This window comes from Phyllobates terribilis, unplaced genomic scaffold, assembly GCF_046119375.1.
Source record: "Phyllobates terribilis strain yellow unplaced genomic scaffold, ASM4611937v1 Scaffold_3__8_contigs__length_932513732, whole genome shotgun sequence".
NCBI classification, from domain to species: Eukaryota; Metazoa; Chordata; class Amphibia; order Anura; family Dendrobatidae; genus Phyllobates; species Phyllobates terribilis.
The window spans coordinates 68127882-68140014 of NW_027362763.1; the positions used below are offsets into that span (position 1 = coordinate 68127882).

General features: G+C 42.1%; 1 protein-coding gene across 2 annotated transcripts in view; it reads right to left on the reverse strand.

The window, feature by feature from the left end:
* Positions 1-585: 585 nt before the first annotated feature.
* The window catches only part of LOC141257934 (uncharacterized), a 78832-nt gene continuing 67284 nt past the window's right edge, over positions 586-12133 (reverse strand). For both annotated transcript variants that reach the window (XM_073672936.1, XM_073672935.1), the window contains one exon: positions 586-2539. In XM_073672936.1, coding sequence (XP_073529037.1) covers positions 1288-2520 — 1233 coding nt within the window. In that variant the 5' untranslated portion in view covers positions 2521-2539 and the 3' untranslated portion in view covers positions 586-1287. The remainder of the gene's footprint in view (positions 2540-12133) is intronic.

Consider the following 12133-nt stretch of genomic DNA (forward strand, 5'->3'; position numbering starts at 1 on the left):
AGAATTGTGTCTTTATTTCAATTAAAGGACTTTATTCTGGGTGTTTGTGTTTTTTTTAACTTTGACTATGGGGTTAGTAATGGGGGTGTCTTATAGACGCCTCTCCATTACTAACCTGGGCTTGATGTCAGCTGGCATTATAAACTGACATCAACCCCAACCCTATTACCCCACTGCCACCGCTACAGGGCAGTGGGAAGAGCGAGGCACCCTTCCTGGGCTATTAATATCAGCCCCCAGCTGTCTGCCTAGCCGTTGCTAGATATTAAAAAGGGGGGACCCCATGTCATTTTTTTGGGGGTCCCCCATTTTTATAGCTAGTAAAGGCTAGGTATTCAGCTGGGGCTGATATTAGTAGCCTAATATGTTCCGTGGGTATTACCCCCTTCCCAGACTTCAAACATCTGCCCCAGCCGTCTGCTTAACCTCCGCTAGAGCCTAAAATTATGGGGAACCCCACGCCAATTTTTTTTTAAATAAATCCTTTATTTTAAATCTAAATGACAAGTACAGTAATCAACACTATCACTGTACTTATTATATATGTGACTGACATGTTTCTATCTATCTAATCTATGTGTGATTCTCTATTCCTTCTATTCTAAATTGTCGGGTACCGCTGCTGAATTGCTGGCCGGCTTTTTTAAAGAGACGGTGCATGAAAACCCTATTATTTTTTTAATAAATCCTTTACACTAAATGACAAGTACAGTAAGCAACACTGTCACTGTACTTCATATATATGTGACTGACATGTTTCTATCTATGTAATCTATGTGTGATGCTCTATTCTTTCTATTCTAAATTGTCGGGTACCGATGAATGCCGCTGCTGAATTGCCGACTTTTCATGTTTCACTGTGAGCACTGTTCCCATCGATTTGGGCAACCACTGTAATGCAACAACCACCATGGCTGTGACATTACAGTGAGTGGCAGACAATCCCTGCATGATTGGTGCTCTAAATAGCGCCAGACATGCAGGACACGCTTTTGGTGCACGAACAGTTATCGAACATAACCTCAAACAGCCGAATTTTTTGCAAATCGTTCAGTTTCGTCGAACAACTCGAACATCGCCCAAAACAGCTCGAATTTGAGATTGGTGAACAGTTCTAGTCGAACACCGCTCATCTCTAGTTATAAGGGTTAAAAGTTGATCAGCAATTTCTCATTTTTCCACTAAAATTTTAAAAACTATTTTTTTTACGAACCACATCACATTTAGAGTTAATTGTAAAAAGACTAAATAACAATTTATATACAATTAAAGAAAATTACAGTTCTGTTATGGCCAGTTATCTTGTTTTATTTCCATGGTCACATACTGGCAGAAGCAGATGCCATTTGCTAAATGCCCAGGAGGCTCTGGGTCACCGTAGGGAAAGTGTTTATTGGCCATACAGTTGGCGTAATCACAAGAATAATTGATAATTGCATTTTCCCACATACATTTTGCCAGTTCAGCATCAAACCCGAAGGTCATTAGGAACATCGCTTTACATTCTTTCAAAGGAGCAAAAACGAAAACCAAACTGGATTTAGAAGAGCAACCGGCAAGGATGGACGTCTCAACCAATAGCAAATTGGCTTCACCAGTTTTTCTTTTCATGTTCTGAGTATCCTTTCTAAACACATGCTTTTCCCAATATTCTAGCTTATACATTGCAAGTCCAAAAGGAATGAAAGATATCGGTATGTGCATAAAGTGCCACCAAGTTTGCTTCAGACACGCAAATCCGAAAGCAATCATAGAAACACATATTAGTAAGGAAAAAAATGAAATCAGGCAAGTTTTGGCTTTGATCCAGTTAGAGGATAAGAAATCAGTTGGGGTATCGTTTATCAGTTGGATGGCTTTCTTGTATATTTCAGGGTCTTTCACGACAGCTTTAAGAGAGTCCGGCACACAAGTGTCAGAGAAGGTTCCCGTTAGCGCTCTATCATCATTTTCATTCACCGCTGCCAGAGACAGCAGATTCTTTCCACCATATAGTATAGATGATTGGAAGTGAACCAAGACGTCTTCTGCTTCTTTAGCGTTATTCCTCAGGAGCCTGTTGCACAATTTTTCAAAGAACTGCTCATCGTCAGCTTCTAGGTACGTCAGATGGCTGAGATACAGAGGCATTGGGCACGGCTTTAGCATGACAGGCACGATGGCCTTATGTGACATACAGTCCTGGAACATAGACAGATTGGCTTCAAAGAGGCACCAGCGACTCTGCACAAAATCTGGACTCAGCACCATCAACATTTTCTGACTCCTCTGAATGCTCTCAGTCATGTTTTCTATGACTGTCTTTCCTGCAGTAAAGTCTCGATCATGAGAACAGATTTTAATGCTTGGAAATGTAACCTCCAGTCTGTGGATCAGCTGATGCACCCATCTGGAGTCCGCTCTACTGAAGCTAATGAAAACATGGTAGATGTCGTCCCCCGTGAGCTTAGGTACTGGGAAATAATCAGCGACACATGAGCTTGTTGAAGGTCCATTGTCAAAATTTTGAGAGTTTTCCATCTTGTAAATCAGTTTACACCTGAGATGATGTGGAAAAAATAAAATTAGTCATTATAGATATTTATTTTTTTAATATAAAAAAAGAAAGACAAGAGAAATAAAACATTAAATAGTAGTAAATATAAAGTACATAAAATCTATACAATGGAAAGAAGCTGTACACTAATATATAATAAGCCTGGTCAAAGAACAACCTGGATTAAGATGGAAACATCTGGACAAAGACTGGACTCCTGTTTGGGTTTTACTTTTCAGGAACCCATATAAGAACACTTGTTAAACCCACTGACAGTTTATAAGTAGTAGAGTGGGTGCGGAAAGTATTCAGACCCCTTTAAATTTTTCACTCTTTGATTCATTGCAGCCATTTGGTAAATTCTAAAAAGTTCATTTTTTTTTCTCATTAATGTACACCCCATCTTGACTGAAAAAAAACAGAAATGTAGAAATTTTTGCAAATTTATTAAAAAAGAAAAACTGAAATATCACCTGGTCATAAGTATTCAGACCCTTTCCTCAGTATTGAGTAGAAGCACACTTTTGAGCTAGTACAGCCATGAGTCTTCTTTGGAATGATGCAAGTTTTTCACACCTGGATTTGGGAATCCTCTGCCATTCTTCCTTGCAGTTCCGTCTGGTTGGATGGTGAACGTTGGTGGACAGCCATTTTCAGGTCTCTCCAGAAATGCTCAATTGGGTTTAGGTCAGGGCTCTGGCTGGGCCAATCATCGAAATGTGCACAATATACTAAAAAATAGCTTGTACTGTTACCTCAATAAGGTGTTGTGTGTGAGTGACATCCCACCGCCCTGTCGTGTGTTTCATATAATCGTCTTCAAGGAACGTGGTACTTTCTATAATATACAAGTATTACAGGTCCTCCTTCTCACTGATATATTAGTGTTATACAGTAGGCTCAACTCCTTACTAAGATATATAACTATTGCAGGTCCTCTTTCTTACTAATATTTATGTATTAAGGGCTCTCATCCTTACTAGTATATAAATATTATAGGTTCCCATTCTTACTAATATATAAGTATTACAGGTTCTCCTTACTAATATATAATTATTACAGTTTCTCCTTCTTACCAATATATGAGTATAAAAGGTTGTTCTTCTTAATAATATGTAAGTATTACAGGTTCTCCTTCTTACTAATATTAAAGTAGTACAGATCCACCTCCTTACTAATATATAAGCAATACATATTCTTCTCCTTACTAATATATAAGTATTACAGTTTCTTCTCTTTACTAACATATGTGTTATAGGTTCTCCTCCTTACTAATGTTTAAGTATTCTAAGTTCTCTTCCTTACCAATATACAAGTAAGTATTCTAAGTTCTCCTCCTAACTAATATATAAGTATTACAGGTTCTCCTCCTCACTAATATGTAAATATTACAGGTTCTCCTCCTTACTATTATATAAGTATTAAAGGTTCCTGTCATAAAAATATTAAGAAAATATTAAGGATTTTTCTCTCCTCCTGAAACCCCTCACTCCCCCTCCCTCTATACTGTTTGTCAGAGTAGCAGAGCTGACAATCTACAGAGCTGTCTGTATGCAAATTAGCACACACAGGAGAAGTGGCAAGTAGGTAAATGCTAACACAAAGGAACTGCTAACCCAATTAACATACGAGTGTATTTTCTAGCGGCACAGGCATGCCATAAATATACACCTAGGTGAGAAGGATGAAGTCCCTGGCTTCCAAAGAATTCTCTCTCACCCCCAGGGTATTCCCCCTTTTGCTCTACAGAAATCTACAGTCTAGCCAGCACCGACACGAAATATGGAATATCTGAAGTTCTATACTTCCGATAATAATGGAACACGCATTTTCAGTGGCAGGGTCAGCTAAGGAACAATACGCTTATTTTTCCGTAGTTGTGAGCCCCCCTGGCAAGCTGTGGCGCAAAAGTACCGGAGTAACGGACCTCAGTTATGCCATGTGTAGTCTTTAAGGAAAGATGAATTTGTAACAAAGAATATGGCATCACTTGCATGCTTCTGCGATTAACCAGCAATAAGTTATCATGGAAGTTAGATACTTAGATAAAAATTTGAAGGCTGGAGCCCATCCCACGTGATGTCATCACAGGGGGTGTGTGGGCAGGTTCCCCCATTCGACATAAAAGATCCAGCTGAGGGTGGGTTAGTAATCATGCCGGGAGGATATATTTTACATAGCAGGAGTCATGTTCGATAACGGCTAAATCAATCGGAGCACCTCCCATCCAGCTAAACTGAATAGTCTCTTTGATACTTTTTGAAAGTCCTTCTTTAATCCTATTTTATTTGTGTAACTGTATATTCTGTACTGTAAATGTCTCCTTTTGTAAAACCCTTTGTATATTTTTCATAAACCCTGCTTCCCTTTTGGATTAAAAATAAAATTTAATAGTCCTGTTTCTTGTGCTCTGTAATCATTCCCTCCCCTGAAGCAATATACGCTACCAGAAAGCAGGCGTCCGATCAGACCTGTGTTATAGTTCAAATTTGGTCGGTAGTGGCAGTGAATAATATTAATTGGGCTATCGTGAAGCTGGCAGTGACCGTACGGGGGCATATACACATATTCCATGCATTGGAATCCAGAAATATGTACACCATACACTTTCTGTTTGCTTGCCGATAGCTACGTAGTGAGTAATCAGGGTCGTGTGCGCACAAATCCCTGTTGAATTCCTGACAGTTCCCTTTCTGACAGGTTTTCCTTCTGACTAATATATGTATAAAAGGTTCTCCTCTTTATTAATATAAAAATATGACAGTTTCTCTTTCTTACTAATGTACTAATATTTAAGTATTAAAGGTCCTCCTCCTTACTAATAAGTAAGTGTGAAGATATTCAAGGTAATCCCCTGTAAATCACTGTGCACTACGTGATGATGATTACAGAGATCTCCATGTACAATGTAATTCGACACTGCAGCTTACAACGGAGGGGGCCGAGTGTGAGTGACAAATACCCTCAGCAGCTGCACAGGATCTGACCCTTCCCATCCCCATGTCATGTGCTTCTATTGTTCAAGAAACTATAATTCAACATAGAATTATGGGAAAACTATACGTCCCAGTGATACACAAAATAGGTTTTCGGGAACCTGGGGGGATGGGCAATGTAACCCTAGCTTTAAACATAGTCCAGCATGTAAGGAAAGGGAAATATCCAGTACAGCCCAGAAGGGGCCCCTAGGGCCTCAGCGTTCGGTATCCACGTGTAGCAGGGGCCGGGCTGGGTCCGTTGATACCAGAACCGGTTCCCTAAGACCATCCAGTAAGGAGGTATAGACCATTTTAGATTTGAGAGTCTCTTAACTAAGAGAGACCAGGGGAGGAGATTTGGGCATAGCCACAAGGCAGGATTGGGAGTGAGCCAGAGGGATTAAGTACTCCAGGAACCCTGACATCATTGTCTTTTCCTGGAGAGGTCGTGACATCAAGAATAGTGTTGAGCGAGCATGCTCGACACTGATCGGTACTCACCCGAGCATCACTATACTCGGGATGTTCGGCGAGCACCGAGCATTTCCCGGTTACTCGGCGGGAGCTCGGGTCTCCGCCCTGCATGTTTGGCGCTTTTTCCAGAGCCAATGAACATGCAGGGATTGCAAGCCAGTCACTGTAATGCCACAGCCATGTTGTTTGTGGACATTACAGTGATTGGCTAGCCGCACAGGGTCACCTCGAGTATGTAAAACCGGGCGCTGCAATCTTGGACACAGTCGCTCCGGATTAGACAGTGTAGGGACAGCGCTGCTGAGCTAGGGAGAGATTTTTTAATGGTTAGTGTAGGGTCTGTAAAGGCTGCCAGAATAAACAGTCCTTCTCAGGACTAATATCCATCCCAGATATCAGACAGGCAGGCTGTATAGGAGACGCAGTGGTTATACCAGCAAATGCTGCATTACAGTCCTGTGTGCTCCTGTTTCCTGCCAGTAAAAATCCTTTTTTTTCATCTAAATCCTCTTTTTTTTTTCCTCCTTCACACTGTACAAATACCCGTCTTATTAACCTATTGGTGTCCCCCTCCCCCCAAAAAAAAAAATGTGTGTCTCTGATTTTTCAGACACAAATATATCTGTTAAAAGACTCTGGTATAGTCCACAGAAACAGCAGTGTAGTTTTGCAGTTCCACGGGTCAAATCTCTGTATTATCCAGTTTTGGGCCTTTTGTATCTAAAAAAAAACAGTTTGAGTGTGTCGCTCACTGTTCAGCCGCAAATATATATATTTAAAAAAGACTGGTATACACCAGTAAATTAAAACTGTGGTTTTGCTGTTCCACGGTAAAAAATCTCTATTATCCTGTTTTTCACTTTTTTTGCCTTAAAAAAAACAGTAGTGTCTCCTGACTGTTCTAACACAAAATTATATCTGTTGAAAATATCTGTTGTAGGCCCGACAAATCCAAGTGTGGTTTTGCAGTTCCACGGGGCAAATCTCTGTATTATCCATTTTTGGGCCTTTTGCATCTAAAAAAAACAGTTTGAGTGTGTCGCTCACTGTTCAGCCGCAAATCTATATATTTAAAAAAGTCTGGTATACACACCAGTAAATGAAAACTTTATTTTTGCTGTTCCACGGTAAAAAAACTTTATTATCCTGTTTTTCACATTTTTTGCCTTCTAAAAATACAGTAATGCCTCCTTACTGTTCTGACACAAAAATATATTTGTTGAAAATAGTCTGTTGTAGGCCCGACAAATCCCAGTGTAGTTTTGCAGTTCCATGGGTCAAATCTCTGTAGTATCAAGTTTTGGGCCTTTTGTATCTAAAAAAAAACAGTTTGAGTGTGTCGCTCACTGTTCAGCCGCATATCTATATATTTAAAAAAGTCTGGTATACACCAGTAAATTAAAACTGTGGTTTTCCTGTTCCACCGTAAAAAATCTCTATTATCCTGGTTTTAGCTTTTTTTGCCTTAAAAAAATAACAGTAGTGTCTCCTGACTGTTCTGACACAAAAATATATCTGTTGAAAATAGTCTGTTGTAGGCCCGACAAATCCCAGGTTTAGCAGTTCCATGGGTCAAATTTCTGTAGTATCCAGTTTTGGGCCTTTTGTATCTAAAAAAAAAAAAGAGTGTGTCGCTCATTGTTCAGCCGCAAATCTATATATTTAAAAAAGTCTGGTATACACCAGTAAATTAAAACTGTGGTTTTGCTGTTCCACGGTAAAAAATCTCTATTATCCTGGATTTCGCTTTTTTTTGCCTTAAAAAAACCCAGTACTGTCTCCTGACTGTTCTGAAACAAAAATATATTTGTTGAACATAGTCTTTTGTAGGCCCGACAAATCCCAGTGTAGTTTAGCAGTTCCACGGGTCAAATCTCTGTGGTATCCAGTTTGGGGCCTTTTGTATCTTAAAAGAAAAAAACAGTTTGAGTGTGTCGCTCACTGTTCAGCCGCAAATATTTACAGTACAGACCAAAAGTTTGGACACACCTTCTCATTTAAAGATTTTTCTTTATTTTCATGACTATGAAAATTGTACATTCACACTGAAGGCATCAAAACTTTGAATTCACACCTGTGGAATTATAACGTTAACAAAAATGTGTGAAACAACTGAAAATATGTCTTATATTCTATGTTCTTCAAAGTAGCCACCTTTTGCTTTGATGACTGCTTTGCATACTCTTGGCATTCTCTTGATGAGCTTCAAGAGGTAGTCACCGGAAATGCTCTTCCAACAATCTTGAAGGAGTTCCCAGAGATGTTTAACACTTGTTGGCCCTTTTGCCTTCACTCTGCGGTCCAGCTCACCCCAAACCATCTTGATTGGGTTCAGGTCTGGTGACTGTGGAGGCCAGGTCATCTGGCGTAGCACCCCATCACTCTCCATCTTGGTCAAATAGCCCTTACACAGCCTGGAAGTATGTTTGGGGTCATTGTCCTGTTGAAAAATAAATGATGGTCCAACTAAACGCAAACCAGATGGAATAGCATGCCGCTGCAAGATGCTGTGGTAGCCATGCTGGTTCAGTATGCCTTCAATTTTGAATAAATCCCCAACAGTATCACCAGCAAAGTACCCCCACACCATCACACCTCCTCCTCCATGCTCCATGGTGGGAAGCAGGCAGGTAGAATCCATCTGTTTACCTTTTCTGCGTCGCACAAAGACACGGTGGTTGGAACCAAAGATCTCAAATTTGGACTCATCAGACCAAAACACAGATTTCAACTGGTCTAATGTCCATTCCTTGTGTTCTTTAGCCCAAACAAGTCTCTTATGCTTGTTGCCTGTCCTTAGCAGTGGTTTCCTAGTAGCTATTTTACCATGAAGGCCTGCTGCACAAAGTCTCACCTTAACAGTTCTTGAAGAGATGTGTCTGCTGCTAGAACTCTGTGTGGCATTGACCTGGTCTCTAATTTGAGCTGCTGTTAACCTGCAATTTCTGAGGCTGGTGACTCGGATAAACTTATCCTCAGAAGCAGAGGTGACTTTTGGTCTTCCTTTCCTGGGGTGGTCCTCATGTGAGCCAGTTTCTTTGTAGCAATTGATGGTTTTTGCAACTGCACTTGGGGACACTTTCAAAGTTTTCCAAATTTTTCGCACTGACTGACTTTCATTTCTTAAAGCAATGATGGCCACTCGTTTTTCTTTACTTAGCAGCTATTTTCTTGCCATAATACGAATTCTAACAGTCTATTCAGTAGGACTATCAGCTGTGTTTCCACCTGACTTCTGAACAACACAACTGATGGTCCCAACCCCATTTATAAGGCAAGAAATCCCACTTATTAAACCTGAACAGGGCACACCTGTGAAGTGAAAACCAGTTCCGGTGACTACCTCTTGAAGCTCATCAAGAGAATGCCAAGAGTGTGCAAAGCAGTCATCGAAGCAAAAGGTGGCTACTTTGAAGAACCTAGAATATAAGACATATTTTCAGTTGTTTCACACTTTTTTGTTAAGTATATAATTCCACATGTGTTAATTCACAGTTTTCATGCCTTCAGTGTGAATGTACAATTGTCATAGTCATGAAAATACAGAAAAATCTATACATGAGAAGGTGTATCCAAACTTTTGGTCTGTACTGTATATTTAAAATTTTATGGCTTACCCCAGTAAACAATAACTGTGGTTTTGCCATTCCACGGTAAAAAATCTCTATTATTCAGGTTTTGGTATTTTTTCCGTAAAGAAAAACAGTAATAGTTTCTCCCTGATTGTTCTGATTGTTTAAAAGAGAACTGTGGTTTTCCTCTTCCACGGTTCTAATCTCCTTTTTGTTACCCTTTTTATGTTGATAGTGTGAGTGTAAGCTATTTTTCTTCCTTTTCAATGGGCAAGGCGCGTGGCAAGGGACGTGGAAGTGGACGTTCTGGTGATGGTGCGTGCAGAGGACGGGGCCGTGGCCAAGGTGAAAATGTGCCACAACCAAAAGCCACATCTTCTCGCTCCCACTTCTTGACCGAATTACTAGGGAAGCACAGAACAACACCAGTATTGCGAACTGATCATTGTGAACAGGTTATTAATTGGATAGCAGATAATACTTCCAGTTACCAGAGCACCACCACCTCTGGTCTGTCTTCCACATGGTCAAATGTTAGTAGCCGTGAGTCTCGACCGCATACTCCTCCTCAGCCTGATTCTCCTTCCTCCCACCATGCCGAGTGTCGTCAGACAGCAACTGATCCCACACTTGGACATTCTGCAAAGCTGTTCACTGGTCCATTTCCATATTTGTGCCCCTCGCCTGCTCAGCTTGAAGTGGTGGAAGAGGAGATCGCATGTAGAGATGCTCAAATATTTGAACAGCCACGTCCACAGGAAGTCGACGCTGGCAATTTGTCACAAGAGGTGGACGATGACGAAACACAATTGCCAGGAAGTGAGGAGGAGTATCATGGTGCGCAAGTGGAAGAGGAGGAGGTGGTAGATGATCTATTAACTGACCCAACGTGGCAGGAGGACATGCAGAGTGAGGCCAGCAGCACACAGGGAGAGGGAGGCAGAGTACCCCAACAGGCACGATGAAACAGTGTGGTGGCTTCAGACAGAAGGCGGGCAATCATTCCCCGTAACACCAACACGACAGACTTTGCAAGTACAAGCGGTAGGTCTTTCCGAGTCTGGAATTTTTTAAAGACTCTGCTGATAACCAAAAAAAGGCCATTTGTACCACCTGCCATGCCAGCATCAGCGGCGGTGACAAAACTACCAGCCTGACCACCACCAGCATGATTAGGCACATGTCAGCAAAGCACCCGACTTTGTGGGGAAACCCCAGGGTCCAAGATCAGTGTCAGCGGGTGTCACCACTGCTTCTTCCGTTGTTGTGCGTGCAATAGAACCTCCTGTTGTGTGTGCAAGGCAATCCCCTGTCCATACTGCATGCAAAGAAGCCCCCTCTTCTCAGTCTTCACTTGTTATGGCAGTTTCTCAAGAAACAGCATCAATGTCCACGTCCACGTCCCACCGCAGCTTTCAATTGTCTATATCCCAGACTTTTGAAGGAAAGAAGAAATTCGCAGCTAATGCCCCACAGGCCACAGTCCTAAATTCGCACATTTCACGACTGCTTGCATTGGAAATGCTGCCTTTTAGGCTGGTAGAGACTGAATCCTTCCGCAACCTTATGGCGGTGGCCGTCCATCGGTACTTGGCATCCCCGCACTACACAAGCACGTGTCCAAAAACATCTGCTGTGCCCACAACAACACAGTTACTGGGAGAGTCCCCCTGACAACGGACACGTGGACAAGTGCTTGTGGCCAGGGACGGTACATCTCCCTGACGGCACACTGGGTAAACATAGTGGAAGCCGGGACCCAGTTGGACTTTGGGATGGAACACATCCTCCCCACACCGAGGATTGCGGGCTCTATGTCAGTCAGAGTTTCCCCCACAGTGTACAGCTCCTGTGCATAATCCTCTTCCTCCTCCTCATGCTCCATCTCAGATATCACCACATCAGTTACAAGCTGGAAGCACTGCAGTACTGCCTCCGCCAAGCGGCAACAGGCTGTGCTGAAACTCATAAGATTAGGTGATTAACTTCACACTGCTTGTGAGTTGTGGACAGCTGTGAAAGAACAGGCAGATCTGTGGCTGAGACCGCTGAACCTACATCCAGGCATGGTCGTGTGTGACAATGGCTGTAACCTGGTGGCGGCTCTGAGGTGAGGCGAGATCACACACGTACCATGCCTGGCTCATGTGCTTAACCTCGTGGTTCAGCGGTTTCTTAAATCGTACCCCGATTTGCCAGATCTGCTCTTGAAAGTACGCTGCCTGTCAGCTCATTTTCAAAGTTGGCTACAGCTTCCGCCACCCTTGCTGTGTTGCAGCAGCGTTTGCAGCTTCCGGCACACCGACTGCTGTGTGATGTCTCCACACGTTGGAACTCTACCCTCCACATGTTGCTAAGGATTTGAGAGCAGAAGAGAGCAGTTGTGGAGTACCAGCTGCAACAAGGCTGTCGATATTTAGGTCAGACTCCACACATAAGACCTCAGGAGTGGACCTGGATGTCTGACATATGTACCCTCCTGACAAACTTTGAGGAGGCCACCAAGATGGTGAGTGGCGATGACGCCATCAATAGTGTCAGCATCCCACTTGTCTGTCTTTTGCAATGCTCTC